We start from the raw sequence: 17923 nt of genomic DNA on the forward strand, positions 1-17923 counted from the left end.
ACAAAGTCATACAATATATTTATCAGAAGATATTAAAATATATAATAAATAATTTTTATTTTATCCATTAATTATACGTAAGAATAAAGTGATATATTTTGTATATACTAAAAAAATTCACATTGAATTGGAGATATAATATAATATAGTTAATACAATTAAAATGGCAAAGTGTTCTTACAATTCTTTAACAAATGTAACAAAATCCATGCCCCATAACACTTTCATATTTATTTACTTGTTAAAAGTTAGTAAATTAGATGTATTTTGATTATTAACATTTAATAAAACTAATTCATTTATACAAAGAATAAAATAAATATTATTTGGATGAACAGAAATCAAATTGGATCATAATCTAATTATCCTCTTTCCGTGTTGGGAGTTGAATTTATGGCTGCAGTTCAAAGTTCTTTCAGTAGATTTTGTTGAAAGGTTCAAGAACATGAATGTTGATGTTGAAAATTTAACAGTGCATACTTCATTTCTCTGTAGTCAAGGTAAAGTTTCCTTGTGTAACTTTTGTCTTGTTTGAATTGTATGATTTTGATTGTGAGTTTGTTCTTATGTTGTGTGTTGCTTTTAGGGTTTAGGATTTTGATGGGGTGAAGTTGGTGATTGTGAAGTGACTCAATCAAAGGACTCATGGCAGCAGAGTTGATAGGTGGGGCATTTCTCTCAGCAGCCCTTCAAGTGACTTTTGATAGGTTGGCTTCAAGGGATGTCAAAGACTACTTCCATGGAAGGAAACTCAAGGATAAGATGCTCATAAAGCTAGGTATTGTGCTGAATTCCATTAACCAAGTGCTGGAGGATGCAGAGGAAAGGCAGTACAAAACCCCAAATGTGATGAAGTGGCTTGATCAGCTTAAAGAGGCTATATATGAAGCAGAATTGCTGTTAGATGAGGTTGCCAACGAGGCATCGCGACAGAAGCTGGAAGCTGAATTTGATCCTGCTACTAGCAAGGTGCGAGGTTTTTTCAGGGCTTTTGTTAATCCATTTGACAGAGAAATTGCATCTAGGGTCGAAGAACTACTAGAGAACATACAATTTCTTGCAAAGCAAAAGGATATGTTAGGATTAAGAAAGATAATTTGTGCTGACAATGAAGTTGGAGTCAGCTGGAAACAATCCAACCAATTGCCAACTACATCCTTGGTGGATGAATCTAGAATTTGTGGTAGAGAGGAAGATAAAGAGGAAATCATCAAGATTTTACTTTCAGACAATGTCACATGCAATCAGGTGCCCGTAATTAGTATAGTGGGAATGGGAGGGATGGGTAAGACCACCCTCACTCAGCTTGTGTATAATGAACAAAGGGTACTAGATCAATTTGACCTTAAGGCTTGGGTCTATGTTTCACAATATTTTGATGTTGTTGCTGTCACAAAAGCAATTCTTAAGGCATTTGGGTCCAAAGCAGCAGAAGAAAAAGACTTGAATCTACTTCAGCTTGAATTGAAGGAGAGACTGATGGGAAAGAGATTTTTGCTTGTTCTAGATGATGTTTGGAATGAAAACTATGCAAGTTGGGGGGCACTACAGATCCCCTTCATTTATGAATCTTCAGGAAGTAGGATTCTTATTACCACTCGTAATGAGAAGGTAGCATTGGTCATGAACTCCTCCCAACTATATCATTTAAAGCCATTAGAGAAAGAAGATTGTTGGAGGCTATTTTCGAATCTTGCATTTCATGACAAGGATGCCACCAAATATCCAAATCTTGTATCAGTTGGCAGTAAAATTGTTAACAAGTGTGGAGGATTGCCTTTAGCTTTAAAAACATTGGGAAATATCTTGCGAGTAAAATTCTCCCAGCATGAATGGGTTAAGATATTGGAGAGTGATATGTGGCACCTATCTGACAATGATGGCAACATTAACCCCGCTCTTAGATTGAGTTACCACAATCTTCCTTCCTATTTGAAGCGTTGTTTTGCTTATTGCTCCATATTTCCAAAAGGTTATGAGTTTGACAGGGATCAGTTAATCCAACTGTGGATGGCAGAAGGTTTGTTGAATTGCTGCCAAATAAATAAGAGTGAAGAAGAGTTAGGTAGTGAGTTCTTCAATGATCTAGTAGCAAGGTCATTTTTTCAACGAGCAAGACGCCATGCTTCGCGGTTCACTATGCATGATCTTCTTAATGATTTAGCAAAATCTGTCTCAGGAGAATTTTGTTTACAGATAAGTGCCAATTTGGAGAAAAATATAACCAGGAGAACACGCCACATTTCATTGTCTCACAAAATTAACATTGATGATCAACTTTTGGAGCATATTAGTAAGTGTAACAGATTACGTTGTCTTGTGGCATTCAAATGGGATTTCGGCAGAGGAGGCTTGATCAACAGTGATAAACAACGTGTTTTGTTCTCTACATTGAAATATTTACGTGTGTTATCCTTCTATAATTGTTTTCTCACTGAGTTAGTTGATGATATAGGCAATTTAAAGCTTTTGCGTTATTTAGATCTTTCGCACACTAAGATTAAAAGATTGCCTGACTCCATTTGTAGGCTGCATAATTTGCAGACACTTTTACTATTCTGGTGCTATCATTTGGAAGAGCTTCCCGTAGATTTGCACAAACTTGTTGCCTTGCGTCATCTTGATTTGAGTATGAGCGGAATAAACAAGATGCCAAACCACATAGGAAAACTGAAACATCTTCAGACCCTGACTAGTTTTTTTATCAGGAAGCATGATGTTAAGGAATTGGGAAATCTCAGCAATCTTCAAGGAACACTTTCAATTTTCCGGTTAGAAAATGTCACTGATCCTGCGGATGCCATGGAAGCTAATTTGAAAGATAAAAGACATTTAGATGGATTAGTGTTGGATTGGGGTGACAAATTTGGAAGGTGCAATGAAAATGAGGACTCAATAATAGAAAGACAGGTGTTGGAGGCTCTTCAACCAAATGAGAACTTGAAAAGGCTTTCTGTTTTACGTTATGATGGAACTAGCTTTCCAAGTTGGTTTGGAGGATCTCATTTGCACAATTTGGGGTCCATAACACTGACTGAAAGCAAATTCTGCTTTGTCTTGCCACCATTTGGGCAGCTTCCCTCTCTGAAGGAGCTATCCATATCATGCTTTTCTGGAATAGAAGTCATTGGTCCCGAGTTCTGTGGTAATGATTCCTCAAATATTCCTTTCAGATCTCTTGAAATTTTAAAATTTGAGGAAATGACTGCATGGAAAGAATGGTGCAGTTTTGAAGGTCGTGTTGAAGAAGGCCAAGGTTTGTCTTGTCTTAAAGAGCTTTCTGTGAGGCGTTGTCCTTGGTTGAGAAGGGCCTTGCCTCAACACCTTCCTTCTCTGCAGAAGTTGGTAATTTCTGAATGCCAACACTTAGAGGATTCAGTTCCCAAGGCTGCTAGTATTCATGAGATGAAGTTGCATTTGTGTGAAAAACTTTTCCTGAAAGATTTGCCATCCAGCTTGAAGAAGGCCACAATTCAAGGAACTTGCATCATTGAGTCCTGCCTCCAGCAAATTCTTGTCAACAATGCCTTTCTTGAAGAGTTGAAAATACACGACTTTCATGGTCCAAATAAAAAATGGTCCTCTTTGGATTTGCATAGACATGATTCTCTTGGCACTCTCTCTATAACAAGCTGGTACTCTTCCTCTTTGCCTTTTGCACTACACTTGTTTGCCAATCTTCATTCTCTAAGTCTCTATGATTGTCCACATCTTGAGTCATTTCCCGAGGGGGGTTTGCCTTCAAGCCTACGCAAACTAGAAATTGAGGATTGCGCCAAGCTAGTTGCTTCTAGGGAGGAATGGGGATTGTTCAAACTCCATTCTCTCATAGAGTTAAGAGTTAGTGATGACTTGGAAAACGTGGAGTCTTTCCCAGAGGATAGGTTGCTACCACCCACTCTCAGTGTGCTCCACTTAATTGGATGTTCAAAGTTAACAACAACAAACTATATGGGTTTTCTCCATCTCAAATCTCTCAAATCCTTCTATATTGTCAGTTGCCCTCGTCTTCAATCTTTGCCAGAAGCAGCTTTATCCAACTCTCTTTCTGTTCTCCTTATTCAGGATTGCCCTTTACTTAAGCAGCGTTACCAAAAGGATGGAGAGTATTGGCATAAAATTCACCACATCCCTTCTGTTATGATTTATTAGCAGCAGTTGAATTGAAACACAAGAGAAGGTATCGTCATAGACCGTGGCAAGAGAAGGCACGAACGCTAAAGCTTTCATAGGCAACAGTTTAAAGGTGGAAAAGGAAAAAGATACCCATTCTACCACAGCTCATGATGTGATTTCTTACTTGTTCTAAATCTATGCATGCATATATAGAGTACTTATTTCAATAATCATTCACTATGGAGTTCTAATATAGAAGAACCACGCCTGCAACTAACATGGTTCATTTGGTAAAGATATGTGTGATCATGGACTCTGAAATCATGAACACTAAAGATCATTTATTAGTTCATCTAAATTAGATAGTCTAATAGTACTAATGCAGGATGTTTAAGTGCCTAATTAAAACAGTAGCGTCTGATGGACACTAGTATGTCTTATACAAGCGTCTGATAGATGTGATAGTCTTTTAGTTAGGTCGGTTACTCTTGTTTCTATAACAGTATGATACTTCTAGCATTAACGGTTATAATGATCTTCTTACACTCTAGTTCTATGTAGAATCATGTTTTAACACTTTATACATGAATATAAGAACAGGTATATGATCTTCTTCTTCTGTTAATAGTGTTTCTTTTTTCTCTCTTTCTCTTTTTTTCTTACCACAGTATGTGTAAAATGCTGAATTGTAATATCTTAAGTTACAAGGAAACAAAGAAGTAACTTATCATATATGTCAATGTTACAGGTGCTTATGTTTTACACAGTCCTTAAATTAACAAGCAATTATAATCCTTAAATCAAATTTTAAAATAATAAAAGAACAAGATTAAAGCTTAATTAAAATTAAAAATCTTGTTTCTTTATTTTCCCAAATTTTATCTTCCTCTCTATTGCAATTGTTCACATTATTCTGTATGTCACATTTTGGAGGGATCCCCTGTTTCTTTTTCTCTCTTTTTCATCAAAATTTGAGTAAAAAAGAAAATGCAATTGTTAATGTATATCAAAAGAAGAAATGCAATTGTTAATATTTTTTTTTTAAATCAAGAAATATAATAAAATTTTCTTGACTTTAATAAAATATTTACAAGATTTTATGTTTTACCCACGTCACAATGAATGCATATATATTAACCAAAATTGGGTGAAAAATAAGGATATAAATGACAAAAAAGAGTAAGTAATATTGTATTGAAATTTTAAAAAGAGAATTATATTATCTTTTTATGTATATATTTGAGATTCTTTATATAAAAGGATAATATTTTGTAATAATATTATAAGTATTTAAATTTTATGTATATATATATGTGTATTAATTTGTATGATATAATTATTAAATAAAGCAATTAAAGATATTATAACTGTAAAGTTGTAATTTGATGGTGATAAATCCAACTAACTTAATTAAATTAAACTAAAAATGATTTTGATAGTATCCAGGAGTGAAATAAAAATTTAACCCAATCTTAAAAAATAAATAAAAGTTGTATATATTTAATCATATTTTTAGTTCATAAGATTTAATTTTTTTTACCATTTTCTTTCCTGGAGAGATTTCATATATTTTATTTAGAAAAATGGCATTAGTAAGAGAGCATGTACTACCATGCTACTTAATACACCATTCAAAAATGGTGAAAAAAATAAAGATTCTTAAAAAAATATCATATTATTATTTAATGAATTCTATAAATATTATCGGGAGCACTTTTATATATATTTTTTAAAATAAAAGCTTTCATGTTAAGCATCACTATGTCACTTAAGGCTTACACCTCAAGTAACAACAATCATTTACCACCACATGAAAAAAGTATTATTAAACAAAAGAAAAAAGAAAGAAAATACAAAAATACGGGGACTAGACCAAAACCCATATGTTAACAAAAACGATACATAGGTAGACTATACCTATTCATAAAGAATTCTAAGAATAGACAAGATGAAAGCATATTATACCAAAGAAAAGATTATCTATGAAAAAATCCTAAATTAACTAACTTATCAGCACACGCATTTTCTTCACGCAAAATATGAGCACTTTAATTATAAAAGGAAATTTCATATGAATCCTGAGAATCATGATATATTGAAACCTGATTAAATTTTGTCTGGATGATTATAATTACTACTAAAAATATTTGAGTTTTCTAGAAATTAAAAAGTACTGTGTTACTTTAATTAAAAAAAGGTAATTCGTTATTGTGTAAAATAATAAAATCAAGATGGTATTTTTCAGTAAAATTTCATTTTATTTTAGTTTGAATTCTTAAAGTGTTTTAATCTTAACTGTCTATTATTTTTAATTTGAATTTGGTTATTACTATCCGTTGTTGTTATATAAATAAGTGTTAATATAATTATTTAAAAGTAAAATAATTTTTAATTATATAACAATTATGATTGGAAAAGTTTTAAATTTAACATTTTTCTTCATTCTTTTATGTTCACACAGATGAAAAGTGTTTCACATATTAATCTTATATCACTTAAAAGTTAAGATCAAGAACAATTTAAATACATATTTTTTCTTTATTTTTTTTAAAAATATTTTTCATAAACAAAATCGTGGTCAATACAAAAAATGTGATAATTAATCTTATTGATATTATTTCAATATGAGGTTGAACATTGACATTTGAGAATCGAACTTAAAAGTCACGCACTCTACCAAATTAAAAACATAAATATAATATAAACCATGACAATGACGAAAGTATATGTTTGTTTGATAATATTAAATGACTATTTAAGGTATTGTGATCGATTATCAACTTAAGATGATTATCAACAAAATATTACTTAATATTCTATTTTATATTTTATAATAATATATCTATTTTATTTAGAAATATTTAATATTAATATTAATTTTTGACTCATTTCAAATAAAATAGTGGAATAGAAAATACAAACTTCTCTATTACGCAAGAAGAAAAACATAATATCAAATAATTTTAATAAAATATACTATGGAAACAAAATTATGATTTACAATTGAAATAAACAAATTTGAATAGCAACCAACATTGTGCTATGTTTGTAAAAGTCCTTCTAGAAAATCAAATAAACACTAATTTTATTTCAAGTGCACAATCATCATAGTAAGGTTACAATTTAGAATGTTACAAATCATCTAAACCAATCATGATAGGTTTTGTATCTTGTCACCTCCAATCTTCTTATAATCAAGAGCGAAGCATAATTTGTTATGGCTTGAATGACGAAATATACACACTGTGATGGAATCATCCTTCTGTAATTTATGGACTTGGAAGAAATCTTTCCATCCACCATTCAACACATAGTATTTATTTGTCCATTTCTTGAATGTCAAACTAAAAGTATTTTGATGAGCATCATAGACAGGAACTTGAATTCCTCTCTCAATATTTTCATCATTTTTCAACAATGGTAAAAATGATTTTTCAACATGATTTTTGTTGAGAAGAAGTCTATTTTGATTGACATTCACATCACTCGTTGTGAGTTTCTTGTGAAGAGGTTCGCCATGCTCTAAAATATACTCTCTAAAATTCTCCATAGCTGGCAAAGAGGAAGGACTATAACTATCACGAATGAGATGTTCCTGTGAGGAAAAACATACCTCTGGTGATGAACTTTCAGATAAGAATTCAGCTTCTTGATCTAAATTTTCTAAAGAAACATCTCCACCATCTTTAAATCTTGATGCCTCTCCCAATTCTTCAGCAATGTTTTGAGAGTGCTTGCATCTTTTGTTGCCAAAGATATTTTCATGCCATTTTTGAGGATCTTTTTCTCCTTGCATAGTCCATAGAAGCTTAAGTATTGATAATCCATCTTCAGAGAATTCTTTAACAATTTCCTCTTCCGTACTACACCACTCACGCTTCATGTTCTTTCCACCACTTTCTGAAAACTTCAAAAACATATTTACATGCATAATACAAACACTTATTTATATATTACAAACTAATCTTTTTTTTTATCAAAGTATCAATCAAATATTTTATCAAGATAAAATATCATATCTAATATCTAAAAAAAGTTATCTATAAAAAATTTATTTATGATATGATTAGTTTTTTAAATCCTTTATAAGATATTAGAAGCGCATATTTATCAAAATAAGGTATTACGTACTAAAAACAGATATTAATTTTAAAAAAATTTAAAATGTGATTACGTATTTTTTTTAAGAGACTCTTTTTAAAATATCAAGAAACTATCAAAAGCGCGTATTTATCAAAATAATCAAGATAATATCTTTCACAAATTTATTTAGATATGATTGTGCATTTTAAAAAAAAAAATCTTATAAAATATCAATCAAATATTAAATGCACACATATTTATCAAGACAAGATAATGTATTACGTGATAAAAAGGTAAATGGGAAACACTTATATTACAATATTTTTAGGATGTTTGTAAAAGATAATTAAAGCATCAATGAAATATTAAAAACAAGTATTTATCAAAGATATTATAGATTGAAAAATGTATTACCTGGGTATTGAAAATATGAAGGTTATAGGTACTCGTTAAGAGTTCAATTACTTTGTTATTTGGATAAAATAATAATCTAATTCAATTAAAAATATTGAATTGATTTGATTGATTTTTTAATTTTTTTTTATTAAATCCAGTTTAATCTAACTCACTGAATTTGAATTTGAGTATAAGTTTCAATCTCATAAAATTATTATTTTAAAAGATATGCAGAATGATTTTAAAAAAATAAAATATATTATTTTAATATTTAAAGAAGTGAATATTTAAAAAATACACATTATTTTAAAAAATCATTAAATATTAACTAATTTAAACACAATCTATTATATCATTTGTGTAAAAGAAACGATTTTTTGGAATCTATGTAGCACAAATACTTACACGGAGATGTATAATTTCTAAAATATAGGACAGAGGGATACATATGTATATATTATATAATTATGAATTAGTTGAAAAAAATTTATTTCTTATTAGTATATTTAATTAATAAAATTAGGTTAAATAATAATTATATTATTATTATTATCATTATTAATATTAATATTATTTTACAATTTAAGTTTGATTGGGTTTCTGTTGCAATATGCGGAACTTAATCCAACCTCTATATGTGATTAGGTTAGGTTTGACTTAATCTATTTGTAATTAAATGAATACTCTATCATTATAAATAAAAATAATTGCATATTACATCCATAATTCATAAAATTTGGTTGGTTAAAAATATTATTTTATTTAAAATTTGTTTTTTTATTATGTTAACTAAGTTAAATATTATTTTGTAAATTAAAAATTATTGATATTTAAAAGTAGTTTCTATTATTAATAAAAAATTATATACTAATTTCTAAATTAATATATATTTAGCTGTTAATACCATAGTTATTAACTAATTTGTATTGAGAGTTTATTAAATGACGTAAAGAAGATAAATAATAAATCTTAAATGAAAAACGATAATTCACTACAAAATAATCATTTAATAAAAATAATTTTAGAGTTAATAAATAATTAGTTATTATATTAAATAAATTACATACTATTTTAGTTTTTATTATTGATAAATAGTTTATAAATTGATATCTAATTAGTTACCTATTAAGATTTTAACTATCAACTTTAAAATTTGAATAATTAATAACTAAAACTTGATAACTAATTAGATACCAATTTAAAAATTATTTATTAAATATTATAATTATTATTTATAATTTTATTACTTTTTTTATATATTATTATTTTATAAGTTAATTTTAAATATTATTACTATTTTATTGCTATTATTTTGTAATTTTAATATTATTATTAATATTTTTATTTATTTTATTATTATTATATAAATATATTTATTATTATTATATTTTATCAGCATAATCAATTATATATAATTTAATCGATTGTGTTATAACACATATGTTTTTTAATTTATGATATAACCGATTATATTATAACATAATTGATTATTTTATAATTTTGATGATATAATTAATTATTTTATACATGTACATATTAATAAATTAAGATAAGTTTGACTTTTTAAATATTTGTTAGGTATACTTATATAATATTTGACATGCAACTTGCATGAGAGATCAAAGAAGATAAACATTTTCTTCAATATTTCAGTCTCAATTGCCTTATTTTTATTTTTTCAAAAATAATATTAACATGTTTCACCTTTTCATAAATTTCAACATCAGTTTACGGGGTAGAAAATTCATCCTCTTGGTGTCCATTAAAAAGATTTTTCTCAATTTTTTTAGTTGGTGTCTACTTGTTCATAGTCATCTATTATTGTAACATATTCATCATGTCACTAACATTTTTTTTGAATAAGTCTATTCTCATGAGTGCCATGACTCTTCACCCATGCCAAACCTTGTAACAGGTAAACAATAAACACAATGACCATCAAAAAATTTCATCAATAACATCAACTAAGTATGGATGAAAATCAACATGAAATTTATCAAACACAAAAACTTGTTTAATGTCCATTTCACATGTTTGCGATTCTTTAATTTTGAACTTATCCACTAGTGCATACAAAGATGTCATATGGATGTACATTTTCATGCAAATTGCCTTTAATTATGACTTTACCAACAATGTCAATCTCCTTAAAACGATTAAACATGACAATAAATTTCTATTGCATAAACAACTTCAATGTTCACTCACATTATGATATATTTGACAAGATAAGTTTGGTTCACATAGCAACATTGCATTCAGTGGTATATTGCCAAGTTTCTATCTAGCTTATTCACATGCACAAGGTAGACCATGAGTACTTATGAGTATGCAACCACAATGCTGAAAATTAACAATAACATACCTAACATAATCATATTCTTCAATTATGACTCATTGCATATGTTCATACAAACTCTCGTAATGTGTTATATAAGGTAACACTAAATGTATGTCCTACAACATGAAGACTCTTTGAAATTATACTTTAATTTCATTACAAATTATACTTTAATTTCATTATGTTGTAAGGTTACTTTGTTCACTATGTTCCAATAGTTAAACAAGTTTCTCATACTACTTTGAAGCACCTTTAATGCATCACTTTAAAAAATTAAACATGTCCTTGGAATGCATAATAACTTGGATAATCCATCACACATCTACATGCATCCACAATCACCTTACCAGCCTCTACGAAATCCACAAACAATCATTTAAGTCTTTCAAGTCAAAATAAAAGGTTTTTTTGTTATTCGCTTGTTAATAAGGAAAAACAACAAAGAAAGTCAAGCAAGTGAATGACACATTATTAATATGTTGCTTGGAGTTAGGATTTGAACCTAGAACTACAAAGTTAAAGTGTACTTCATTTAACCATTTTATCAAATCAACTTTACTTAAGATATAAAGATTTTATTTTTTATTTTATTTTATTATAAATAAGGAACAATCTAAAACTAAATTTGTATTGAAACATTTTGGAATTCAAAAAGATGGATACAAATGATTGACAAAATAGTGAGAATATCTTTTTGTGAGGGTTCTTCCCAACATTTTGCGATCTTATTAAGAATTCACTCATTCTTATAGCGATCTTTCTTGAACTTGTCAAACCTTGTTTCTGGTGTCTTTCTTTATTTTGTTTTCAATTCCTAATTTTTAGTTAGTTCCAATTCCTAACCTTAAATTCCTAAATTTTGCATTAATTATATTTGGAATCCTATCATGAGGTCTCACGAAACTTATTATACTGAGAATACATGTCATGCTCTAGTAACATCACTATTGTTGCATTTCAATATCTATACCTATTCTAAGCTTGTTTTATAGTTGTGGCATTGTCTTGGTTGACTCCTTTAAAATTAGTAAAATGTTTTTAGGCTTCATTAATCTCTTAGCCATGTCAAAAAACATTAACTACTCATTAGGTTTTAATTTTCACTATATAAATGACCTACTAATGTAACATCCAACTTATGATTATGATTTTCACATAACAACTTTACAATCCATCACCATCTATTGCACACTGCTCTACCATATAGTTTAATTGTGGAATCTTATTTCATTGTTTCAATTACAATGAGTTGTAAGTCCTTTTTGTTAATTCAAATTTTTTTGTTACAAGTGGCATTAATTATCGTATTAAGTAAGCTAAATGGGTCAAATCACAATCGAATCATAATTTTTGTGCTACTACGCTCTTATGTAGAAAGAATTGCACTTTGAATATCAACTATAATTTTTTGGCCTAGTGATAAATACTCAATCTAATAATTGATAGGTCACAATTTTGATTCCAATTTGGGCAATTGTTGAGGGGGAGATGTTGTAGGTGACATCAATTGTTTCATGGTTTAGGCCAGGTAGGTCAATTCATAATCAAATTGTTTGGATTTCTACGCTCTTAAGTAGAAAGAGATGCATCATGATTATCAACTATAACTTTTGACCTAGTGGTAACCACTTGATCAAACATTTTCCACTTCTTTTGCAACCTAACAACACATATGTATTCCTTCCTTATAGACCTTAATTGATAATGACAAATTTAAGCTTAAACGCTACCACACAGATTCAAGTAGGTCGTGTACCAAACACCTATATAAATACATTACAATATCAAGAGATGTCATTTGTCACATTTTTTACACAAACAATAACATATTTCACCTATCTCGTCAATTGTAAAAACTTCACTATTATTTGTTCAACTAATTCCTCTATTATTGACACACATTTCATGATATAAAGAATTTCATTCATACTAGTCAACATATCAACTTCGTTTGATATTTTTCTTCAAAATCAATAATCCACTCATGTCAAACATAACTATCATTACAACCTTCATTACATAATCACCATTAAAAATTTCATTCATATAATCACTTCTATAAGCATATAATCATTTCTACCAAACTATTTTCCTTTTAGGATTCACTATTCTAGAACTTGATTTTTTTTTAATATATTGAAGAAAAACACCAAAGCTAGCTAATTTTAATTTCTACTAAACCTTAATCTCCTACAATATTGTTTTGCCGAAAACAATATTCGAAGCAGAGGAAGTGGATCACTGAAGAGCAACACAAAAAGGGAGTTTTTTTTAGCTTCAAAGAGATATAAATCATAAAGGACAAAATGGAATTTTAAAAAAAGAGAAAATGTGGGGTGCTAAAAGTAAAAGTGTGGGTGTTAAATACCATGCCCACCGGCCCAAAACGTGTGGGTTAGGGAAGGGGGTGGTTGATTGGAATAAAAAGAAAAATTGGAAAGAAGTGATTTAGGGTTTTTGCAAAGTCTCTTACATATAAAAGGAAGTCCTTATCTAGTAGTATCGGTTAGCTCTTCCAATTCACAATCTGTTCCAAACCACGTAAGCTTCATCGAAGGTATCTTCTTTTCCACCTTACCACGCCTTCGTTTCCTTAATCGGTTTTCGTATTTTCGATACGGTTTTCGATCTTTGCCTGCGGTTCGTGTAATGATTTAAGTTTTGTATTCAATAATCCAATTCCTGCGGTAGATTTGGTTTTGTCCTTTGATTATGAAGTTTGTGGAAACTTTTTTGGTTTTTTTTTTTTTCAAGTATTTATTGTTATCATTAATTATTATTATTATTAGGGTTCGTAGATTTGGGTAATCTTTTTAATGTAATTATTTATATTACTTAATTAAAATGACTGCTTGTTCAAGGAAGAGGTAAAATCTAGGGATGCTATGGGTTTTGGTGTTACATGATTGGAAGTTTGTGTGGCATTTTGCTTGAATTGCATCTGAGGATGAGTTGAATAAGGAGGAGTTTGGTTCTTTTGGGTTGTTCCCTGGAGAGTAATACTGGAGATCTGAACTGTGGTTACTGTGTTCACTATCGTTTTTATTTTCTGTATTTATCGGGGAACTCAAAGTGGGTGTGTCTTTCAATGCATTTTGATGAGGAGTGCATTTAACATCCACTGTCTGATGTATGGTGTGCTTGACTTCAGCATACTCAATCTTTTCTGGAATGATTTTAGGATTACATGCATGATGTTACATGCTAAAATGGACTCTTTGATATGGTTGGAATGAATTTGCAACGAGTAGAAGTTTTCAGAAATAAGTTCTTCATACAATGCATACATAACATCACTCAACTCAAGGTTGCTTTGTTCTTTCTTAAATGGGTTGCTAAACACTGTTTATATCTAGTTGTGCGATTATAACTTGTAATATGATAAGGAGAATTATTAACTCTAAACTTCTATTTTAGTATTTGGATACCCGTGGTTTGCTTTTTATTTTTCTCCTGCTTCACCTGTCTGGACTATTCTATTCTAAGCTCGTGTTCTGTTAATGTGATATTACTTTGTCTCTTTTATATGCTATAAATTATTTGACTTCTTTTATACTTTAAGTGATTTCTGGCTATGTTTTAACCAGTTGACGAGTACTTGTTAAATTATTTATAATTGTCTGCCTTTTGTATATTTAACCAATTTCCTTTGTTATTGTTACCGTTCTTGTTGTGAAACTTATTTTTGCCCATTCACTTGTATAGAGATGGATGTAGAAAGGTTGAAGAAGATGGCCAGTTCTGTTCGAACTGGTGGAAAGGGTACCATGAGAAGGTATATTTGTATGTCAAAATCTGATTTTATTCCACACCAAGTTTATGTTTTCTAATATTGTTAAGTACTCCTAAATATTTTCTTAAATAATTTTATTCCACAATTAAAATCTTAGATGTTTTACTAGCCATATATTGACATTTTCTTAATTGTACTTGTATTAGTAAATAAATTGATGTTGTAATTTTTTTAAATGATTTATTTTCCCTATCTTGTAGGAAGAAGAAGGCTGTCCACAAGACTACTACTACAGATGACAAGAGGCTTCAAAGCACCCTGAAGAGAATAGGGGTGAATGCTATCCCTGCAATTGAGGAAGTCAACATCTTTAAGGATGATGTAGTTATCCAGTTTTTAAACCCTAAAGGTAAAATGTTAATGGATGATATTTTTGTACAACTTATTTCCACATTGTAAGGTGGCTAATTGTTAAACATGAAATTTATTGCAGTACAAGCATCTATTGCTGCCAATACTTGGGTTGTTAGTGGTTCTCCTCAAACAAAGAGTAAGTTTATATATACACCTTGTTCTTCATTTCTGTATGCTGTTGTAACATCTGACTTAGTTTGTGCTGTCTACTTTGGTGTGTGTTGCTAAGTCTTAACTTCTTTAGAGATAATTCCCCTATATCTTATTCAAACGTGTGTTTCAAATCCGGCTAAGTCAATCTTCAGGCATCGCAGGTTTTAATTGGCTTATGGGTCATGGACATCTTCGTTTGAATGTTTATCACATGAGATGCCCGGTCTTTTTATTTTAAATTGGATCATACATAACACAAATTTCCTCCATTTCTAGTATCAGACTTGACTACAGTATTCCCGTTTTTTAACTGATCTCATTCTAGATTGCATTTTAATTAACACAATTTTCTGTTTCGCAGAGTTGCAGGATATTCTCCCTAACATCATCCACCAATTAGGTGTGTGATATGCATCTTCTTAAAGCTTAATCTTTAGCTTCCTTTTTTCTTTTTCCGTCTTTCTAATTTGAAACTGGTTATTCTAAAAAAATGCAGGGCCAGACAACTTGGAAAACCTGAAGAAGCTAGCTGAACAATTTCAGAAGCAGGCACCTGAAGCAGGAGCTGCAACGGCACAGGATGATGATGATGATGCTGTCCCGGATCTTGTCCCAGGAGAGACCTTTGAGGCAGTTGCTGAGGAGACTAAGTCTTAGAATTTTACTTGTCGTCTTTTATATATTTTGGATGTTTTTTAAGCTTTTTGCTTTCATTTTTGCCCTTTTAAAATTGAAAGTTTTTCAGGTGTTGTTTATACTTTAAATTGTTAAAACACATAATTATGGGCCCCATCATCTAACTAGAAAGTGTTACTACCTGACTGCACCTGAGTTTGTGTATTGTATGTTCATTTTTTGGAGGTAAAAATCAATTTTGTTAATTTATTTTAACTTTTTATTCCCCATGCAAGCAACCAATTCTGAATTTTGTGGAACTACATGGTTAATTGTTTTGTTGATTGTTTTAATGCTAGTGAATAAGAATCAATCAGTAATATTTTGGATAAAAAAAAATGAGTTGGGAGTAATTAACCTGTTTGTGTATGTATTTTAGTGAGGAAGAGGATTTATACAGCCACACACAGCTTACGTGAAGAAATTGCTGGTTCGTGAAACTGGGTTTTCCCCTAACCTTCTGCATTTGATAAATATATTTGGATGTTTTGATTGTTATTTATTGAAATTTTCTTATATGCTCTAACAACCAAAATATTACTTAACCACGTAGCAGAATGAAGAACTACACAAGACCTGTGTTTAAAAACTACAATCAAATATTCTATTCTTAGGCAAAATTGAATTTGATTGAAAACATGGGTCAATCATCAATGCTCCATTTGATTTACAAATGTTGTTTTTGGTGAATTTTCAATTTAACTAATCATGATTGTAAATATTATCATACAAGGAAGACTATAATTTTAAATCAATTATAGATGAAGATAGTGATTACATAGAGTTCAAAGGTTGGGAGAGGGAGATGCAAATTCAAATTACTTTAGACCACTAGTTAAAATGATTTATTTTATACCCAAGTGATATCACTAATAATAAAATCTTCAAATTTAATTTCAAGAATTAACGTACTTCTACTAATCTTTCTACACAATTTTTCTTTCTGGATTGTTAATTCACTTTGTTTTAATTCTAATATATAAATTAAAAGAGTAAAATGTGATGATTATGAAAGAAATGGTCATGACCCTTAATTTGAATAAAACAGCATTCTTATATTTTATTATCTATAATGAAATTCTCCTGTTTAGTGAATATAATTTTTTTTTATCTTATTCCTCATAATATTTTAAAATTATAATATAAAATCACAATGAAAAATACTAATAAAAAAAATAAATTAAAAAAACAGTAAAGAAAATAAAGAAGAAACTAATACAAATAGTGAAAAGCGCGATTAATGTAAATTAAAAAAGGTAAGTACTCATTTTTTAATCAAATAAATTATATATATTTTGAATGTTTCACTTTTTATAATTAAACTTCTATTATAATAGAATTTCAATATACAATATATATATATATATATATATATATATATCGTATTTTTATATACAAAAAATATAATATGATAAAAAAATAAATCTGTACAACAGACGCGGTTGGCTCTATTGTGTTTCCACTATAGAAGTTGTGAATATATAAATAGCTTATTAATCTAAACATCTTTTAATAAATTTAATTAATTTCGCTTTTAAACATAGAAGATAAAATTACTTTGAAGTAAATAAAAGTGATAAAGTTCCAGTGTATTTAAACTAATTATTGATTTGATTTTTAATTTTTTTTAAGTGGATAAAACACCCTTGATATATTTTAAGAAAAACTTTTAACCAATAAAACTTTTCATAGTTAACAAATATCTGACTTCATTTAACTTGTTGGTTATGTATATAATATATTATTTATCATGGATATATATTTTACAAATTATTTAGGGTGGATAGTCAATAAAAATACATGATAGTTTATCTGTAATAATGTATAGGTTGAATTGAATACATAATAAAATTTTGAAAGAAATTATGATAAGGTAACTTTGTTAAAGTATTCACATTCAAAAAAAAAATATCTACAAAAATTATATCTATACCACCCATATAACACTATTTTGTAATATTTTTAGTTCATTTTCTATCATTCAATTTTATGTTTAAACAATTTCTATTATT

General features: G+C 29.0%; 2 protein-coding genes across 3 annotated transcripts; both read left to right on the forward strand.

The window, feature by feature from the left end:
* Positions 1 to 337: 337 nt before the first annotated feature.
* LOC137834821 (putative disease resistance RPP13-like protein 1) lies at positions 338 to 4741 on the forward strand. Of its 2 annotated transcripts, none has more exons than XM_068643022.1 (2): positions 338 to 500; positions 587 to 4741. In XM_068643022.1, the coding sequence occupies exon 2, from the start codon at positions 646 to 648 to the stop codon at positions 4150 to 4152; it is 3507 nt and encodes a 1168-aa protein (XP_068499123.1). In that variant the 5' UTR covers positions 338 to 500; positions 587 to 645; the 3' UTR covers positions 4153 to 4741. The 2 variants fall into 2 exon arrangements, with proteins under 2 accessions (XP_068499123.1, XP_068499124.1); XM_068643023.1 differs by having other exon boundaries at positions 344 to 500; positions 594 to 4741.
* An 8583-nt stretch (positions 4742 to 13324) lies between these two features.
* LOC137834830 (nascent polypeptide-associated complex subunit beta-like) lies at positions 13325 to 16127 on the forward strand. The gene is made up of 6 exons (XM_068643041.1): positions 13325 to 13493; positions 14644 to 14711; positions 14930 to 15078; positions 15163 to 15219; positions 15598 to 15636; positions 15733 to 16127. Exons 2-6 carry the CDS (start codon positions 14644 to 14646, stop codon positions 15891 to 15893), a joined length of 474 nt encoding a protein of 157 aa, XP_068499142.1. The 5' UTR covers positions 13325 to 13493; the 3' UTR covers positions 15894 to 16127.
* Positions 16128 to 17923: the final 1796 nt, after the last annotated feature.

Source organism: Phaseolus vulgaris, chromosome 5 (assembly GCF_000499845.2).
Source record: "Phaseolus vulgaris cultivar G19833 chromosome 5, P. vulgaris v2.0, whole genome shotgun sequence".
Lineage (NCBI taxonomy): Eukaryota > Viridiplantae > Streptophyta > Magnoliopsida > Fabales > Fabaceae > Phaseolus > Phaseolus vulgaris.